This window comes from Falco biarmicus, chromosome 9 (genome assembly GCF_023638135.1).
Source record: "Falco biarmicus isolate bFalBia1 chromosome 9, bFalBia1.pri, whole genome shotgun sequence".
Classification (NCBI taxonomy): domain Eukaryota; kingdom Metazoa; phylum Chordata; class Aves; order Falconiformes; family Falconidae; genus Falco; species Falco biarmicus.
The window spans coordinates 7,180,283-7,201,439 of record NC_079296.1 but is presented as its reverse complement, the minus strand read 5'-3'; the positions used below and the strand labels follow the sequence as shown (position 1 = coordinate 7,201,439).

The 21,157-nt window shown below is 42.5% G+C and overlaps 1 protein-coding gene across 7 annotated transcripts in view; it reads right to left on the bottom strand.

The window, feature by feature from the left end:
* The window catches only part of SEC16A (SEC16 homolog A, endoplasmic reticulum export factor), a 31,653-nt gene extending 11,964 nt beyond the window's left edge, over positions 1-19,689 (bottom strand). For 2 of the 7 annotated variants that reach the window (XM_056351078.1, XM_056351079.1), the window contains exons 1-13: positions 19,431-19,689; positions 11,108-14,983; positions 10,412-10,539; positions 7,296-7,381; positions 6,219-6,354; positions 5,229-5,427; positions 3,964-4,141; positions 3,061-3,203; positions 2,141-2,202; positions 1,782-1,920; positions 1,290-1,532; positions 866-963; positions 77-158 (exon numbers count right to left, since the gene is read on the bottom strand). In XM_056351078.1, coding sequence (XP_056207053.1) covers positions 77-158; positions 866-963; positions 1,290-1,532; positions 1,782-1,920; positions 2,141-2,202; positions 3,061-3,203; positions 3,964-4,141; positions 5,229-5,427; positions 6,219-6,354; positions 7,296-7,381; positions 10,412-10,539; positions 11,108-14,908 — 5,295 coding nt within the window. In that variant the 5' untranslated portion in view covers positions 14,909-14,983; positions 19,431-19,689. The remainder of the gene's footprint in view (positions 1-76; positions 159-865; positions 964-1,289; positions 1,533-1,781; positions 1,921-2,140; positions 2,203-3,060; positions 3,204-3,963; positions 4,142-5,228; positions 5,428-6,218; positions 6,355-7,295; positions 7,382-10,411; positions 10,540-11,107; positions 14,984-19,430) is intronic. The other 5 variants (XM_056351083.1, XM_056351084.1, XM_056351081.1 and 2 more) reach the window with 5 other exon arrangements.
* Positions 19,690-21,157: the final 1,468 nt, after the last annotated feature.

Sequence of the window (21,157 nt, the reverse complement as noted above, 5' to 3'; positions counted from 1 at the left end):
ATATTACTGTTGTCAACTACACTACTCAACTGCAGTACCTCTTTAGTCTCAACTGCAGCTCACACTCGCATCTTACCGTGGATGCAGCTGGCATCCTTCCAGACATGAGCTGGTAAACAGTCTGCAGAGGGTCATTAATTGGGAGACTGTTGGCAAATCTACGGAGACATTATACAGAAAAACAAAGCAAAAACATGGGGTAAGCAGATAAGATGTACTCAAACACTCAGTGGTAGTTAATCTAGCTTAGTTTAAGGGAAGGAAGTGCTGTTTGCAAATACTACACTGAATTAAGCAATTGCCCAGTGGATAATGTTCAAAAGCAAAATGTTACTAGTTAACTGGATCTGCCACTCTGACACAAGGTAGTCCAAGCCAGGAAAAATCTCAGGGTTCTTCCCAAGCCAGCCGAGGAGACTTGGTACGTGATTTCACAAGCTCAGGAAGCTGAAAGTTTTTCTGTCTGCAGACAAAGCGTGCACAAACACATCTACTTCTTCAAGGCAAGGAGAACGAAGGGTACGACAGAGCTACCTGGCTTTAACAAAGTTGGCAGCTGGTTTTTTGCACAGTTTTTTAAAAGCCTGACTAACAGCACCTGTCAAGCAAGGCCACATATGACACTGTTCAAACACCTCTTAAACAGAATGAGTGGCATAGAATAACTTCTCAGATTTATGGCCAGAAGGCCCCAGAATAAAAAGTAACAGAGAACAACTGAATATACAGGTAAAATGAAAGCATAATTCTTGCATGAGCTACTAAGGATAACTCAGGCTTTTGACATTAAGATTTCTGAGCACCAAATCTCTACCTCTAGCAGAATAGGTAGTCATATTGTACTAATCAACAAGGAAAACAGTACCTGGTCATAACTCTTGCATGTGTTCTGCTGTCCATTTTGCTGGCAAGTAGCAGAGCATGACCCCATAAACCATGCTTCATCGCAGACTCCAAAGCATCCTAATTAATATAAAAATTAGTTTCCTGGAAACAGCTTAACATACTATTCAGATCAACAATGATTGTTTTACAGTAGTACTTTGTGACTGAAAGAAAAAGTATTTGTTTAGATCAAATGCTAACACATGAATATAATTTTGTTTTATATTATAAACTGTAGGGCATAACGTTCTTCCATATCATTGTAGGGCAGTGCCATGAAACATCATATGCACTGCAAGCTGCAAAAATTATTTTAACTGACACCTAGAGCTTTAAGATTTGTGAAAAGTAAGTAAACAAAATAAGATGCATGCAGTATTTGGAACAACAGTATACGCATTCACCTTCTTGCGGCCATAAAGCAGTAACTCCCTAAATCTCTCTGTCTCTTTCTCAAGACTGTCAATTGTGGTTATAAGACTATCGGTGAGAAATGAGAGCTGGGCTTCACCAGATTCCTCTTCCACTTGTTCCAAAGCCTCATTAGTGAAATCAATCAAATTTGCTTCATTTGGTGACTTTCCAGGAAGCCACACTGTTTTATGATCTCGGAGCAAAAGCTCAGCCAGGTCTGTTCCCACAACCGTCTACACATGTAGAGAAAAAAGAAAAAAAATTACTCTTACTTCAACATTGCCTTCATTTTATTTATCACCTCAACAACAACATGTGAGTATCAGCACCTCTCAGCACCTCAGGACAAGTGACCAGTTTACCTGTTCCATCAATCTGTGCACTGTTCCAAGGTAAGTAACTTTATTACTGTCTTTTACATAAATACCACTTTGCCTATAAAATATTTTAGGATAGATAAACATTCAAGCAGTGAGACATACCCCATTCTGCCTGCACAACAGTACAATAAAGTCCCAAAGCAGACTTGCAGACTCTTTGTCAATTAGATTATCATTCTTAAAGCACTGTGAAGCTTTATTTTGTGCAAAATTAATAACATCTACTTTATGGGTGTCATCCCTGAAAAAAAAAAAAAAGAAGAAAGTTTTTAATGAGACAAATGTTAACATTCAGATCGTTATTGTGATTACTATGACGAACAAATTTAAAGCTTATGTATTATTTAAGCATGTGAAAAGTCACAAATATTTTCAATTAGTTTAAATCCTGTAATTTGCGGACAATGATGAAATGGATTCTGAATGCATTGAAGTTATTTCTGAAATCTGTAAGAACATACTTAGCAAGAGGACCGGGAAATGCTCTCATCTCTTCTTGCTCTGGGGAATGTTGTAACATAGTCTAAAAAACAAAGAGAATCCGTAAGAAATTCTTATAATTATGAATTTTTCTTTTTAACAATAAAACCCCAGACCTGAACATAACCCATAGTGTAATCAAGCCTATTGCTCTTAATACACATATGATAACTTGCAGTTTGCACAAGGATAATAAATTACGAAATCTCCTTTACATGGAAGTCATTCCGTAGCAAAATACAAAGATCTTCTTCATATCTCCTTAATCATAGAATCAAATCATAGAATCACTTAGGCTGGAAAAGACATTTAAGAACATTGAGTCCAACCATAAACCTAACACTGCCAAGTCCAATAATTTTCATGATGCTGTTTTAGTACTTTTGTACAACTCTACTCCCTTACAGTGATACTTTAACAATGAATTCTACCCTCATCACGTAAACCCATCCTTCCATATATTTTACATAAACTGAGTATTGCATTTCTTTGCACAAGAAGAATGAAAATATACCCATGATATTTAATCCCCAGTCAATCCCCAGTCCATCTAGATGACACACAATCCTCAGCCCTGCAGAGAATGTATGAGGACAGTGTTGTCCCTATGACCCACAATACAGAGAAATAAACCAGCACAACTCCCAGCTCTTCTAGGATGTAAGGATTTTACCTGAACAAATAAGGAGCTAGATGATCTGATCATGATTACCTCATCTCTCAGAGGAAAAGAATTTTTCAAGTTACTGTTTTTCTTATGGTTACAGCCCAAACAGATAAAAGAACTACGTGTTCACATACTAAAAAAAGTCAGGAAGCTATAGACCCAAGTTCCCCACTCCCTTTCCAAAAGGCAGACCTGTATTCCACCACCACCTCCCTTTTTTCTTTTAAACTTTACCTCCATACTGTGTATTTCAACCAGAGCTGGCTGTCCTTCTGAAGGCAGGTTTGGCAGCACTTTTATTAGGAAGCCCCCAGGACCAAACCTTGCGCAGATATGAGGCACTGAAAATTTCTCAGGTGTTGAGGGCCTTAAAGGTGCTGAAATGGGAAGAAAAGCTAAAGTAAGAACAAGTACCCTGTCTTGCAACTAAGTGAACTTGCTGATGGTATTTATCCAATTCAGTAATCCTGAAGTACTAGTAGAAAAAACCCTGCCATTCAATTTAGCTAAACTTTATAAGCTACAATTGATCTGCTCCATTATAGTCCCAAAGATTTTCTGAAGATTTGCAATAAGAACAAAACTAGACTATAAAACTTCAAAATCCACTTATTTTTTCTATGCAGGGGCTTTGATTGTTCATATCAAGACACATTTCTGTGATCTCTGTACAGATATACGGCACATCTTCAAAGATCTAATCTACTTCAACATACTCCGGAAAAAACTTTTTCCAGAGAAACAAGGACAAGAAAAAAAACTATGGAAAAATCTGAAGTTTAAGTTAAGCTTTAATCATTCCCCCTGAAGCACAAGCAGCACAGTTAAAAATCTACCTAAAAAGACATTTACAAATAGAAGTAATGCAGTACTTCATAGCAAACACTGTCTAGCTGCTACTGTTTTGTCATATACCCAGGTTTCAGCAAGTAAGTTATCCTTAATTGAAAAGGAAACAAGACTTTGTTCACGTGCACATACACTGTAAACCAGCATTTTTTTTCCTGTTAACATGCTCAATGAATACAAGAAAGGCAACTCATACACTACAAATATTAACATAAGTGCAAACTACTACTGGCAGACAACCTCACAAGCACAGTGCCTTCCCTCCTCCTTCCCCAAGGGTGCCAATACCTTGTTCTACAGCTGACCATCCAGTTTCAGTCGGGTAGCCATAACCTGTAAAAGGCTGTTGTCCATCAAAGTTAGCAGCATATCCACCATATGGGTAATCTGTGTGGAGCAACACTCCCTGCGCAGTAGTTTCATATGTATTAGCCATTAGATCATGATTACTTCTATACAGCTGGCTCTGAATAGATCATATTAGTAATTGTTAGCAGAGAGCATGAAGTTACACAAAGCAAGCAATACTGCAAGCACGACTCAAGACTGTAAGCATTCTCCCACCCAGCTGAAATCCTTTACACCATTCGTAAACCAGGCTTACTACACCACTGCATTTGAAAAAGCTACCCTGCAAGACACCTGCAGCAATGGGCTACAGAAGATAATTAGTATCTCAACATTCTCACTTAGCGTTTTTACTACCATTTGACCTGTTCACATCCATGTATGTTCAGTTCTCTCACAACAGAATGTCTATGTGCCTGTGTGAAGAATAACATCACAGAATGCGCTGCAGGTTCTGTATCAGCAACTATGGATCAGAACCAACATTCACCTCTGCTGTAACACTTTGACAGAAAATCTCAACTGATTAAAATGATGGATGCCTAAATAATCTCCAGTACTACTTTCAATATTACTAAATGAATCTGAATTCAGGCTGAAAAAACACCTAAACTTCCAAGTAACATGATGAACCAACACATGAGACTACAGCTAAAATGACATTCCACTAGCAAAGACTGTGCCTCAAAAATAGCTCAAATATTCTCTGTGTTCTTCGGGTATTTGTACTTATGGCATAAATAGATGAGTGATCAGTTAGGTTTGGGTTTTGCTTTTAAAGTCAAAATAGCATCATACAAATATGGAGTTAGTCTTTTAACAGATCCCAAGTTCAGTAATAGCATTCATGCGTGTGATGAGAAAAACAACATAACACAAAGCCAGACACATTATCAACTACAGCCAAGCACAGTAAGGGCAAAGTTCTCACAAACAGTAAATGGATTCAGTAGAGGAAATTTTCCATTTCTCTGTGTGTGGCAACTTGCACAGCTGAGTGCTGATTTTGGTTAAAGTTCTCTTGACAACTGTGATAAATATTAAGTTCAAAACTATATTACAAAACAGCCTTAACTTACAGAATAAAAGTTTTCAAGCTAAACCCAGAAATATTTCTGTATTTCTAATGCTTCACCCACCCCCCAAAATCGAGAAAGCCCCAACTCAACTGAAAAGAGTACTTGATGTGACCATTTGAAACTCACTTGTTGAGAGCGAGAGCTGAAACTACTCTGGTGACTGTGAACACTGCGGGAGCTACGGAGACTATGACCAGAATGCTCACTGTGGACGCTGCGCCTGTCAAATTCATCACCATAGGGGTCTCTATGGGGCTCAGATTCATCATCAAAACTTCCAGTAAAACGAGGATCGTATCTCCAGTTATCTTCATATTGGTCATGTCTGAACAAAGAAACATACAAAGAAAAAATGAACATAGCCACCCATATCCCTGAGGAAAGTGACTTCACTGCTTATCAGTCAAGAAGAGAGTTGTACCTAACTTCAGAAGGGCTTTTAGATTATTCCCTAGACTGAGATTTTCATTACAGAAAACAAACTGATGTTTCTTTAAGAAGTTTATCCAGAATATTCAAGATCAAGACCAACATCATACTCAAGAGACTGTTCTGGGAAAACCCACAGAATGTTCACCTCTTCTGAAAACAAGTCCTACTACCTTAAATCCTTTTCTTACGAGTGACATGACAGCTTATCCGTTTTTCCTCAATGACCTACATTAAAGCTACAGAAAGGACTAGCGACATGTATCTGTGAAATACGTGTAATACTGCATTTCAGTAGTCTGTTACAGGATGCACCTACATTCCTAGAGAGTATTGAGAGGATTTTACTTACAAAGCTGCGTGATACCCTGGAATTCTGATGCTTGATATAACTGTCACAACAGTTCATATATTTTGAAGGCTTTGGGGCAGATCTTCAGCAAATATAGAGCATTTCTATTAGGGCACAAGCAAAGCCTCAGCCTTTGCCTTAACACTTACTACCATAACTTAATTTTCTGATGACACATTTAACTACGAGGGACTCAGCCCTGAAGAAATGAATACCAGATCCTCCACCTTGACTCAGACATACACACTAGTTCTCTGACTGTCGTCAGTGCCTAGGCTGTGTGCTACCCTAGGTCTAGAATGGGCACTGAGAGAATATGGATGGAATGGACAAACCTGTTGCCATATGGATATGCTTCTCTCTTCTGGTAAGGGTTGTGTTCAGCATCATACCAATACCTCTGACCATAACTTCTAGGATCTCTGTATCTGGGGTCATAAGCTGATGAGTAACGTTCCCAGCGACTTGGATCTTCGGAGAACAGAAAGAAATGGTTTAGGTGTTGGAAGCCGTTGCCTATAACCTTTTTCTACTCCTTTCTCTTTAACTACATGCTGATTTGGTCCTGAAGCACATAGCAAAACCAAAATAATGTACCTAAAGCTACATAAATATGTCCACTCATTTTTAGTTAAAAAAAAACAAAACACCAAAACAAACACCCACCCCTAAAAACAGATTTCACACCTTTCAGAGAAACATGATTATAGCTAGCTAGATACACTTGAAGAGACAGTGTTTACCATCAGACAGATAGATCTTTTCTAACAACTTTAAAACTTGATCATAACATGGTAATAACTCAAAAAACATTAACAGAATCTTTGTGATCGGTCTTCAGAGCGTCATGTCTCAGGATGTGGACAGATGTTGCTTAAAATCCTCCCAGGCACTATACAAGCTATTTTCTTCAGATTACAAACACCAGTATGTCTCTGTGAGCACTCAGATAATTATGGACAAAACCAAACTCTACTCATCAGTCAATTTCAGTTTACATCCACCTAAAATCTGCTTTAGAGGTCTGCCTGCAAGTTACACACCAAGGATGCACCCCAGTGAGTGTGTTTGCAGCACATTGAAGAAAACTATTCTGTAGACTTCAATGGTGTGCTTTCACAATGGAAAGGCAAAACGAAGGCTGGTAGTGAGGACAAAAAATCAATCTATTTTCTACTTACTACTGCTACTAAATAAAAAACATACAAGAATGGTATTACGAACTGAAATAGGCCCAAAGATCAATTTTCAGCAAGTGCAATTTTATTCTTGCTGGTTGTGGAAAGGATAAAAGTTTTATTAATATGAAAAAGCATAATAATTCTCTTATCTTAAAGTTTCCCCTCCCCATAAATTTTTGTTTAAATCTGCATTTTTCTATAAAAAATTCAGAGTTCATTTTGACACCTTACCTCCATAATCATATGAGTTTGAGTAATAGCCTGGATAATAATCACTCCATCCACTTTTTGCATAATAATCTTCAGTATAGCCTTGTCTGAAAGAAAGCGCACAGGTAAAAGTTATTATTCGTCCTTCAATCTCTTCTAAAGTCAACAGGAGATATGAAGAATTGTAAGCCATAACTGATTAGGTAGAGTTTCATATTTAAAATAACGCATTTACAGGAAATCAAGGAATCATAAAGACTTTAAAAACCAATATATCACTAAATTGTTGTGGGCCATAAAAAGCTGTCAGCCCTTACACCACAAGTAAGTGATTTTTGTAAAGTGCTTCGGTGATAAGTTTAATTACTTACAGACAATTAATCACAAAAATCGCTGCTATAATTAGCATCCTTTGAACTGTCTCAACAGAGAAGTCAGTAACTTAGCAAGTAATGAAATAATTGCTCCCTCAACTTTAATGGTGCTTTGCTATACATCTTACGGTGACGAAAAGAGGACTACAGTCTGGAGAAGAGGTCATGAAAATGGGTCAGGACACGAACTAGCACTCTCACAGATAATTCTGAACAGAAAGTTTCAGTCTCCAGGGCTGCCACTGTGGCATCTGTCACCAGCATTAAATACAGTTGGAAAAGAAACAGAACCAAAATGGACTACACTTTCCTTTGGCGACCTGGCCAAAGAACTCAGTATCGCACCACCTTGTTTGACTTGGAGCTGATGCAAATCTGTGGCTGGCAAGCACACAGAATACTAACATGATGGTTAGCACTACCATAATCCCAATGTTTTATTTTCATTCTGCACTCAGTCTGTTTCTCAATCTTGCTTTTCAGTAGATTCAGCAACGTTTTGTAGCGTTAGCACATCCATACATTTAATACTTTGACAAATAAATGAGAGCATTGAGATGTAATTGTAACACAGCACACCACTACACAACTAATTCCAGGCATCTTCTGGGTTATTAGCCTTCTCAATAGGCTTGGACAGACAGTAGCGTGTAGGAAAGCCTTGCTTTTTATTTGAGCAAATAGAGAGGACTGAATAGAAGAAAATACTCATTTACAGAGCCCGTGTTAGAATAGCAATTCTCCAAATGAACAGAACAAGTGCAAGAACCTGACTAAAACACATCAAAGTAAGAGTCAGTGCAGTTACAAAAGATAATTAGAGTACGTCTGATGGAAAAAGAAAGATGTGGCCGTCACTTGAAAAGTCATGAGCCTTTATTATATGCCATTTTTAGGACACCATCCCACAATTTCTGAAAAAAGGCAGAAGATGAATGTTAGGTGAAAAATGTACATGTCTACATATACATATGTACGCATATATGTATATACATGTACGTTTATATCTACACACGTGTATACACTCACAAACACACATAGATATACACATACACCTACAGGAGGTAAAGATGTTTAATGCCAGTGTGGAATGCTGGGAACCTTCACGCTCCTCTACAACTGATCATACAACTGATAGTGCAAACTCCAAAGTAGCCAAGCAAGTCAAGTGATGCTCCACCCTGGAACGTGTGGGAAGTTCGTTAACACAGCACCCACCTCTGCAGAGATGTGATCTTATCACATCAGGTTTATCCACCCAACCAGTCTTCTCAGACTCCTTCAGAAAGATGTTCCCTTCCCCTCCCCAAACAGCGTTTACAAAGCTGCAGCATCAACACTGGTACATTAAGGGCAAATTTCAGACACATTATCACGCTGACTTTGCCACTCTTTGGCTCCGTTGCCCTGCAATACCATACCACAGTCCACATCTGACTGCACTGTCATGGCACACAAACACCGATAGAGCTACTTCTAACAGGCTTTGATCTGCCCAATACCACCTACAGGAATTTCAGCCTCTTATAAAAATAGTACACAAGAAGAGTACACACCAGGGGAAGTGCTGCTAAAGGCTGTTATCTCATTACAAGATCTCACAGTGCACAGATTTACTTAAGATGATGATAAAAGTTATCAAAACAATGGCTGTAGCTACATGTGCACTCCAAGGCCAATACACACCTATAATCTTCTGGAGGTGGTAATCAAAATATTTGAAGATTTGAAATCAAGATTTGAAGATACCAACAAAACCAGACAAATGCTACAAAGGATTTCCTCATTTCCAGAAAAGTTGTCTCTCAAAAACCTGCAAAACCACCCACTATATAATGCAACATTAACATTCTGTCATTAATTTGAAGTTCATACAAAACAGTTATGCAATAATCATCAGAAAGTAGTAATCCCTGGAAGGTAATTTGCTGCTTCTTGCTTGAGAAATACTAGAGATTCCATTTCTGCTTTTTATTTAGCATTTGCAAGTAGCATCTGAATGTATTGCTCTCCTCTCAAATTTATTATTTCATATAACCAGCCAGACCAGGGCTTTTAAGTTTTCCTAATTCACATGCCACCTGCATCAAAATCTGTAGTGAAGTCAGCGGGCAAAACATGCCCACACAGCACCTCTGCTACATGGACCACAGTTTGGGAGTTTTGTGAGAAAGCTTATCCACACATCTGAAGTAATCATCAGACAAAATAATCTGACACAGCACCAGGATGTTTTCACCTGATTCACCAGCGCTCTCCTCTGAACACCTGAAACACCATATATACAATATACATCATATATACACATAACAAACATACATCAGCAGGCCACTCATACTGCTAGGCTTGCAAGGCAAATCACAGACCAACGTGCCATTTATTAACCAAACTAGGGCCACTGTTTTAAGTGCTAGCCATAAACTAAACACGTATTAACAAACCCATGGCCTACACTGCTCTTTCACAGCACACATAAAAAAGAGCTAATCTCAGCACCAAGTCCATTGCGATGACTTCCTGCCTGGCAGAAATGCCAACAACCACCCAGAGATCTGAATGAAAGGGGTAATAAGGCTTAGCAACAGAAAAGACTGTGGAATCATATCCTTTTAGACATGGCATTTGATATGGTCCATTCCTAGGGCAGCACACTGAGTTTTTGAACTTCCTCACTGCAGCTTATGCTATAAAACTGCAACAGGCATCGTTATACTCACTGCTTCAGGATGTACCAGATCTTTACTCAATTTAAGAATTACATACCTAGAAGGTGGCCTGTCAGAGCAGTGACTGGCTCTGGAACTAGGACGTTCAGGCTCAGAATAGCGATAGCTCCCAGGTTCCATATAACCAGTGCTGTACCGTGGGTCATACTGTCCATAGCTATCCTCCTAGAAAAAGAGATTGGCATGTAAGATAAGAGGTTTCCCACCTGCAGGAATAAACCTTTAAAAACAAAGAAATCACCACACACGCAACTGTGACACCTGAAGAGATGCAGATCAATGGACTACAGTATAGCTTTTGATACCTGTTGTGACAAGTTATATTCAAGTCTATTAATATCCTAAACTTAAGAAAAAAAAACATTATGCCTGCACTAAAAGCAGTCTGACCGCTCTGCAACCATGCTGTCAGTAATTCAGGCAACAGATGGGAATCAAATTTGAACATCTGGGCAGCTAAGACAGTTATAACTGCCAGCTTTTTCCAAAGAACCAAATAAATTGCTGTCAGTTGATATCTTTGCCAACTGGAATCGGTATTAGCAACTACTTTAACTTTTTATAAACTTTGTAATGTAAGTTTTGTTATTCCTATCTGGATTTTCCTGACAATTAAATACTTAATGTGAATGCTATACTAAGCGATCCTGGCACAATGGTTTACATTCTTAATTCAAAGATGAAAATTCCCAATACATACTGAGGGGGGAGGAAGGGAGAAATAAAAATTTACCATGTAATAAAGATGAGCTGCTGTTCTGGGGTCTGCAGGAGGATAAGGTGGCGGATATGGAGGCTGATAAGCGTCGTAAGGATGTCTGTAGTAGTAGTAAGGGTTCTGGGGTGGACCAAAGGCATCCTGAGGAGTCTGAGGCAGGGATGGACGCTGCAGGTCTTGTTGCACATTTGGCATGACTGACTGACTGACGGTGGTAGAAGGGGCTGTGGAAGCTGGAGCACCCGACAGCTGTCCAGATGCTGGCTGCTTATCAGGACTTGTCTGATCATATCTTGTTGTCAGCTGCACCGAATCTGCCTCTTGGGGACCCACAGGTTGGGGATGGTTACTCAGCACCTGGTTCTCATGCTGCTGTGATGCCTGCACTGCTTTAGTCCCTGCGACCACCTGGTAGTTTGAAGGAACTGAGGACTGCCCAGAAGATGCTGGTTGCTGCATCTGAGCTGCTTGCATTTGTGGTTGAGATGGCAATGCTCCCTGTACAGCTCTGTCTGATACAGCTTGATGCTGTACATCTTTTGTCACCTGTTGATAGAAATGTTGTTTGTCATGCATCTCAGGATGCATCTGACCAGCACTACTACCAGCTGACTGTTGAGGATATACTGGACCACCAGAAAGCGACTGATTATGCACCTGCACAGAATTACTTGCACTGCTTTTCTCCAACGTCCGTGACACTGTGAAGTCGAGCACTCCAGCAACTTCTTCTTTGCTATTTGAATGATTTGCAGAATTATTAGCCTGTATTACAGAATTAACAGGGGGGATTAGTGGACTTGCACCAGCAATATTTGTCCCAGGTGAAATGGATGAGCTAGACCCCGGCTTGCTAGCAAATTCAGGAATAAACCCTTCCATATTAACATTCTTTTGCCCTTCTGGAGCCAAATTAAGTGGAGTTTTCATAAGCAAATTTGCCGGCTGATTAGAAGCAGTATCAGAGGAATTAACAGGGCTTTGTAATACATTATGTTTTAACAGATTAGTATTTGGAAGTGCATTAACTAACAGAGATCCAACTTGCATGACAGGTAATGGCACGTTTTCGCCAGAAATGATCCCACCAGCATGTGAAGTCTGAGGACCCATCGCAGGCTTGTCCCCAACCCCACAGTCCTTCATTGGCTGATTGTTTTCATTGCTGCTTAGCTGATTAGACAGAGAAATAGAAAAATTAATTGGCTGAGCCAAGTTATAACTTTGATTAGGCTGAGCAATCAGGATAGGTTGATTCTGCAAAGACTCTGTAGGTGGAGAAGACAACAAACTTGCATAACCAGAACTTGCCTGAGACTGAAGTGCCTCCTCTTCTCCCATTTTGGGAGGATTCTCAAGATTCTCAGAAGGTATATGTCTATCTTGGGAAAGCTGAACAGCAATAGTCCCTGGTTTACTTGGCTGCTGATTAGACAGGCCTTCTTCTGGTGGCTGAATGACTTCTACAGTTTGTTTGGCAGGTACATACACTGCAGGAGCAGCAGGAGCTAGAAGAACATTTCCCCCAAAATTAGGTAACTCATTATGAGCCCACAAAGTTGTTGCTGGGCTATCACACTTTTTAACTGCTCCCTGAGCTCTTGTTGAGGACCTTCTCTCGGATATTGATTGTATGTTTTCCGTAACAGGTCCCGAGTGCAACATATTTCCAGCTTCACCAGTGACTGCAAGAGGCAGTGGGTGTACCTGAGGCATGAAAATAGTTTCCAGGTTATCTGGTGGCTGTTCAAGATTGCCTGGGGATGCAGCCGGCACAGCTGTATTCTTCTTGATATTCTTTTGGTTTGAGTGGTTCTCTCTTAATTCAACCACCATCTTTGCTTGGTCAATCTCCGCAGGTTTTATACCAACTCCATGGGACCTCACGGGTTCAAAAGAACTATTTGCACTTGTCTGAAATACTCCTGTGGGCTTAGGAGGACTTGGAGTTGGAGGCTGGGATAGATTACCATGGTAGCTCTTGCCCAGGTTTAGCTCACTTGAATCACCTCCCAACGGAGAAGAGTCAATCTGTTTAAAGAAGCCAGCAGAAGATTCTTCATCAGGCTTCCCACTTTCTTGCTGAATAAACGTACCGACTTGCTCTTGAGGTCTTGCTGAGCTTGAAGCGCTCCTATGGCTAATGTTGCTATAGTTTGAAGATACACTATCTGGTCGGACAGGATGAGGTAACGAATCGGGTGCCTCCAAATTTGGTCCTCCTTCAGTATGGCTCACAACAGCATTCTTTGGAAGCATCTGACCTGGAAAGGAACCGTATCTGTACAGATCAGGACCAGCACCAGGGGATGAAGCATTTTGTGGTTCACTTGGCAGCACTTCTTGATTCTGAATGCACTCCAGGTTCTCAACGTTTTCATACTGTGAGCCACCATTCCCAGATGGGTCACCTATACATGCCTTGTCATCACTAACAAACATAGAGTGCTTAGCGGCCTGCGTCTCCTGCTGACTTACAATTTTAGAAAAGTACTGGGCATCCATTCCTTTTTGCACCATCTCACTGGCTGAACCTGTACCAATCTGCGCCTGAGAGAGAACATTAGTTGCAACCCGCTGAGGATGCATTGGCTGGTGATACAAGGATGCCGAATGTGGCTGACAAGCATCAAACTCTGTTTTCTCAACTACGTAATTTTTTTCAGATGAAAGTATTTCTTCATTTTCTGCCTCATCCCCTTTGAAAAACATGGAAAGAGTTCCTGAATCTCGATCTGCGGGAACAGGTCTATTCGATGTTTCAGGCATATCTGGAGACTGGTTTTGGGGGTTATTTTCCTGAGCTGTGGGAATGACAAAACTGGAATCTTGCAATGGTGGCTGTGGGCAAAATTGTTCCTGGTATGGTTGACTTAACCAAGTGTTAGTCATTTCTGTATTCTGCCTAAACACATTTCCAGGCTGGATGCTATTCATGTGATGACTGCTATTTGCAGAGCCATTTTTCCCATTCTTTTCACAACCAATGGATAAAGGCGCTTGCGTGGTATTTTGTGGAATACCTTGGTGTACAGGAACTTGTTGTAAATTTGCCTGTAGAGGAGGATGAGAAGTACTAACAGAGGACTGAGAAACGTTATGAACGTCAATCTGAGAAGACGGCTCAGGGTAGGGCACAAAATTTCGAACTGGAGACTGCAGGTTACTTTGAACAGGCCTCCACTGAGACATAGGCTGCTGAGGAGGTGGAGGGAAGAGTGCCGTTGGATTGGGTCCTGAAGGAACATCATTTGGGTCTCTACCAACATCTTGTCTACCTCCAGGTTTGTTTGATGCAGACACCATTCCAGGATGCACACTGAAAGAATTTTCAACTGCCGCTCCTGTATTATAATGTAATGGTACTGCAGGCCCACAGAGTCCAAGATCTGCATTTGGATGCGCTTCTGTGGTACTATTTATAATATATCCTGGGGACAGTGAAGGAATTGGAACGTTAGAAAACGTACTGGTATTTATTCCTGGTTGAGATACAGGAGCTGATAAAGACGTATGCAGTCCATGAGGATTGTCCCCTGCATGTGATGGTGAAGTATGGATAATGGCTGGCTGCGGAAACACTGCTGGGGAAGAACTTTGCATAACCAATGCATTGCCCTTGGATGGATTATCTAAAGGGGAACCCTGTGGAGTTTGTCTGCCAAATGCAAAAGGGTCTGTCACAGGCTGCACTGGAGCAGCTGTTGCATTTGCTCGTTTACTGAGTGAGCTGTTTCTCCAGTACATGTTCCGAGCAATGCCTGCAGGAGGTGGAGCTGCAGCTCCTGCTGGAACAGTCTGTGGAGGCTGCTGCATGATGGCCTTCTAGCAGGGTCAGATGCTAGTCGACAAACTAGTAGTGGATGCAGTAGAGAGATTCCTTCTCCCAACCTGTTAAGGCAAAACAGATGACAAGTCAGTTTCCTTTCTCACAATACATGCAGCACTTAATTTTTAGTTTAGAAACAAAATTACTCTAATAATTTGAAGTGGAAAATCTCTTTTCTCCAGAATGTATAAAAAACTTATACATAACATTGTATTTCTAAATCCAAATCCAGTATTAATGAAGCTTAATGCTGTGTGGTAACAATGCACATTATTTAACAACCGTATTAACAAATAGCTCTGAGTAATTAAACCCAGTTCAGTCTTGCACAAATGTTAAAATCTCAGACCATTAAAGCACTGATGGAATTATACTGATATATTTCCCCAAAATTGTTTTAAGCAGAAGCATGCATCATAGACAAGGCACAGCAGCAGTCAGCCCGCAACAGAACCTGCAAACACTATGGCAAGTTCAATCTAATTGTAAGGAGTTGACAAATTACTACGTAACTAATTCTACTAGAGAAGATCTTCAGTTCTGTTGCGCTGCTGCTCAGTGTGAATGGACCTTTTTACAGGTAAGATGAGAAGCACCTCAAAAAAGAATTCATGAGATCTTATTCCCCTGAACAGAACACAGTCCATTTTTGTTTTAATAAAGAAAACATTGTGTAGGACATTAGTGTTATTTGTTTTGAGAAAGGCAACTGGGTTTTCATCACAAATTTTCTCTCCTCTAGATGAATGCTGCACAATAGTAAAACTGCATTTGAGAATATAAAAGATAATCAACTGCCCCTATCTTTCAATTAATCATTTTTCTCACTTTAACACTAGTGGGACTTTGGCACAGTATCAGAGTTATAGCTGTATTTCAGGGTGGAAATGACAGGCACAGAAGTATTCCAACTCTGCCAGCAAGAACTCCAAACACAGGAATACACAGGAAGTTCAGTAAATTAATCAGGAACACTTATTTTTTCAATTTTATCACCCCTTAACAATCTGGGGAGAAGGGAAGCTGGCAAAACTGGAGTTCTTCAGTACTTGCCCAGTTCAGCTCTGTGAAGCTTTACCAACAACGTGATAGTCTTGGTTTCTAGTAATACACAACAAACATCATTTATATAATGCAAAGTTAAATGCCCACAGAAATTGTTTCATACCAGATGCAATTCTGTTTATAAAAGACAGACAAAAGCTGTGCAATTTGTAAGGTGTTTTTTTTGTTGTTTGTGTTTTGTGTAGGTTGGGGTTTTTTTCAAGATTCAGCATCTTGTCAGTAAGATTAACAAAATGGGAAGCCAGAAGTTTCAGATGTTTGTAATCAAGCCAAAATTTTAATAGCTATACAGAAATTCAAATGAGAAACACTTCTGATTTCTGGTTAGCAAAAATACATATTGAGTGACCACTGTGTGACTACATGTACTTCATAAAGATTTAGAACTAAAAAATTCCAATTGACTGGTATGACAGCATGAACTACACAGACTTTATCAGACATCAGTACAACTTACCCTAGGGAAAAATCCTGTCTACTCATCACTGCAGAACTCAACAGTCCTACGTTTAGAGGGCCTGAGGTACCAGCCAACAGAGACACCGCCTCTCAACTTCTCCCCCGTATTCATTTATTTCACAGCCATATCTTAAGCTAAGGCTTTGTAAATTTGTTAAAATTTGTGTTTTGTTAAAATGTGAAAGAAAACCAGAAACCGAATTCAATAGAACAGCATTAAATAGAAAGCCTCCTTAGTTTCATGCATTACTTGCGTTTGTCTTCAACATTCTTTTTAAAACTCAAGTTGCTGTTGAACTTCTATCAAGGAATGCTTACAAAAAGGTTTCAGTGCTTCATAATCTTTTCTCCTACTACAACACCGAGGTGAAAGTTTTCTAGCCAGCCATGCTTACTGCCAGCCATGTCACCAGGAAACCCTGCCTAAAACACCCACCTCAGTTCCAACATGCTTAGGAAATCTCAGGCTGTTCTGGACATCCCCATTTACTGTTCATCATGTTCTTTACTGTATTAACCTAACTGTAAAAACCCCTCTCTCCCCTCCAAATAAACTAGTAGGTTTAGGCAACATACTGCTAAGTGGGGAGGAAAAGAAGCTAATTAAAAAGTCTGCCAAGACAGTTACCTCCTGGAAAGTGTTGATACCTACCCAATAGTTCTGTTCTTAATAGAAAAGTTGTTTCTGAAATACAGTTGAGTACAAAAGCCAACTCTTTTCACAACTTAAATATGCACCTCCAAATTTCTAATGTGGCCTTCACGCCTTACAGTGTCTTATCAGATGTACGCAGAGAAAAAAAAATCCCAGAACTTTAACACATTTTTGTAACTACAAGTAATTAGCTAATTAAAATAAGCATAGTGTTGTACTCTGAAGCACTGGCTTGCCATTCCCATAGCAGGATCTCTAATGTTGCACTACAGAAGTTCAATAGGAGGGTATCAGATCCCTTACAGAAGGAAAGTTAATATTAACAGACTGGACACAGTAGTAAAAGCATGCACGATTTGAAGAAGTAAGTACAAATAAAATGAACATGCCCATATCAGGTCATTTAAACAGAAGATATCAACTCTGTGATACCAACCCTCCCTGCCCCCAATCCAGTGTTAACAGAAATGCTGATTTCAAGAAATTTATAAATGATAAATAACTATGTAAGTTAACAACAATCCATCCCTACTTATCTAGCCTAGAAATTCTTAACTTTCAACAGGTTTATTAACAGATAATGCAGAGCAGCCTGCTAAACATTAGTCACCAGAAATAACAATTGCAGAAGGTGTTTCCAGACATGCCAAGAAAATGTTACCAAAGAGGGAAAGAAAAGATTAAAAGTACCCTCTAGACAAAGCCATCAATAAATTTCACCTGATGAGCTCTACAGCCATGATTAGTTTTAAACTCCCCTGTGAAAATTTATCTGCACGAAGGAATAATTTATTTTGGGGAAAATAATTTAATCCTATCTCCAAGGGACATAAACTATATAAATTACGCTTAAACAAGAAAAAGTATGCCCACAAAGCAGGTTACAGAGTACTAATGTTAATTCTCATGTATGCCTATATATACACACACGTTGGCACACACATGTGCGCATACCGAAGACTAAATAACATGTTCACATACACAGATTCTGAACAATGAGAACAAAGTGAATAAAAAAACCCCTGCTGCAATCCCAAAGACAAGAATAGCTAGCAAATGAGATTTGCAGCTTTGGGAAAAAAAAAAAAAAAAAATCAGTATCTGGGACACCAGTTTTTCAGATTTTTTTTATGTCGACAGTTGCACACCTGCACACATGTGGATGACACTCAGGTTGAACACATTCTACATTTTTAGTACTCTTGATAGCTTCCTACTGGCCTTCTCATAAATGGCAACCACAGTTACAAATGTTATTCAGTAAAAATACAGTTGTAGGACATGGGGGAATGACTTTAAACTGAAAGAGGGCAGATTTAGATTAGATATCAGGACAAAATTCTCCACCATGAGGGTGCTGAGGTGCTGGCACAGGCTGCCCAGAGCAGCTGGGGATGCCCCATCCCTGGAAGTGCTCCAGGCCAGGTTGGACGGGGCTGGGAGCAACCTGGTCTAGTGGCAGGTGACCCTGCCTGTGGCAGGGGGGTGGAACTGGGTGATCTTTAAGGTCCCTTCTGACCCAAACAGTTCCATGATTCTATGGCTCTATGAAAAGAGCTCTTTAGGAAATCAAAAGCACAGAGCTTAACATGATTCACAGACAGAAGCAGCACAAAACATTTCCATTTGTTTTGTAAAGGAGACTGCCTACCAGTCCATTACACCAGCAGGTCCCAACACTTCCAGGCAACTGCACTACTGAGTCAGCAGCAGTTGCTACTCCAGTAAAGCACAGACCTATGACACTTGTCAACTCGAAAAAAACCTGAGTTGTGACAAGTATTGTGTCTTGTCAAAAGAAATACACGATAACGAGTGCCAGGTAATAATGATGACTGTAGGATCCCTCTTTCCCCCACCCCATGAAATATTATTTGTGCACCTGTCCCACCGTGGCACCCGAGGCAACCCAGAACGACCCAAATCCCAAACCCTGCCCGAATTCTGCAGGGAAAGCCGCCTGGGCAGCAGTGCCCGGTGCCTGCCGCAGCCCCTCACCGCCGCGCCCCTCCTTGCGGCACCACCACCTGGCCCAACCGGGGCCAGGGGCCGAGCCCCGGGGCCGCCAGCGACCCACGGCCTCCCTGCGCTGCGGCAGGCGGCCCCGGGAGCCGCCGCCCGGAGACCCACCCGCACTGAAGTACGGCGGCACGGGGCAGCCCCCGCCGCACCGAGGGGAGCGCCGGCCGCCGCCAGCCCCGGGGCCCGCACCTCAGGCCCTGCGCTCCTCACGCAGCCCGGCCGGGATTCCCAGCCCTCCGGGCTGCCGCAAGCCCCTTCCCTCAGCCGCCCCTCACGCTGCGGCGGCGCCCGGTCCTGCCCCGTGGTACCTGGCAGCTCCCCGCCGACGGAGACCCCTCAGCAGCGGGCGGCGCCGCCCCCCTTCACGGCCGCAGCACCAGCCCCCTCCGCCGCCATCTTGGAACATCCGCCTCAGTTCCGCCGCCGCCGACGTGTCATGCCGCGTCGCGCGATGACGCCACAGAGCGCGCGGGGCCCGGCGCCGCGCGCTTGTTTGTGTTTCTCTCCGGCCTGCTCGGCCCGCCCTCCCGCGTTCCTTAAAGGGAAAAGGGGGCGGCAGGAGTGTCGGAGGGGAAAAAAAAAACAAACCAAAAACAAACCAGCAGCAGGCAGCCCTAGGGGCGGGAGCGGTGTCGATAGCGCCCGCCCCGTGGCGACATGCTCTGGGTGTCAGGGGTTCGAGGCCCGGCTGGGGTGGCTGCGGGGGCGGCCGGTCTTCGTGCCTCCCGCGTTGGGCGCTGCGGTGCCGGTTGTCCGCTCGGCGTGGCGGGTGGGGCTGTGCTGCCAAGCCTCTGTCCGCCGCAGGCCTCGCTCCTGGCCGGTCGGGGTTTGACGGAGCGCGGCGCTGTGGGGGTCCCGGGCACAGCGGGGTGCGGCCCTGCCGGCCCCCGCCACCGTTTCCGAGCGCCAGGGTTTCCCGGGGCGGGTGCAGTGACGCAGGAGGCCGCCAGGGCGGGACAGAGCTCCGCGGGGCACGGCCCGGGCACTGGCTGCGGCGCCGGCCCCGGCCCCGGCCTGTCACGGGGGAGCTGCGGGCGGGGGGACGGCGGGGAGCTGGGTCAGCGCCCTGCTCCGGGCCGCTCAGCCTGAGAACGAGGAAAACCGGGTTTTTTTGAAGGAAGAGGCAAAATGAAAGAAACTGTTAGTAGTTGCAAAGCGAGATCTCTGTCTCGCAGGTCCATGGGGGCTTAATTTGTGAGAGGCTGTGGACCGTGTGAGGGGACACGAACTGTACTGGGGGCTGTCAGCCATGTCAGGGGACAAGAACCGTGTGAGGGGACATGAACCGCATGGGGGACTGTTATCCATGTCAGGGGACAAGAACCGTGTGAGGAGCTGTTAGCTGTGAGAAGGGACATGAACCACATGGGGGGCAGTTAGCCATGTGAGGGGACAAGAACCGTGTCAGTGGCCGTTAGCTGTGAGAGGGGACATGAACTGCTTGGGGGGCTGTCAGCCATGTGAGGCGACATGAACTGTGTGAGGGGCTGTTAGCCGTGTGAGGGGACAAGAACCACGTGAGCGCTCGGAAGGCTGGCATACAAGCATCCAAAAGCTGCAGCATGGCAGACGGCTCGGTTCATCCCTGCTGCACACAGCTGTCCCTGGGATGCATTAACTTAGAGGCCCTATAAACGCACTTCAGAGAATCATATGTTTGGTGGTCTGTTGTGTTTGGGTTTTTTTTAAGACGAGATCATAGCATGATTTCAAATAGTTATGTGCTAGTCTAAAGATTTTACTCCACTCTGCTGTGTGTTGGGGCTATTTCACACAAACACGGAGCTTTTAAGGGGTGAGTCGCTGTTCAAACCAAAGAACGATGTCTCATTTACAGGTGGTGGCCACTGTGCCAATATTGTCATACTCTGCACCTAACAACAAACCTTGGAGAGGAAAATACAAATGACCTACCAAACGTCTTAATCAAGGGTTATTATCAGCACAAGAGCTGTTTCTGCAAACTGGATCATTAAAGCAGGGCGATATCCTCAAAGGCCAGTCCAAGCAGGGGAAGCAGCACTTTGATGCTGGT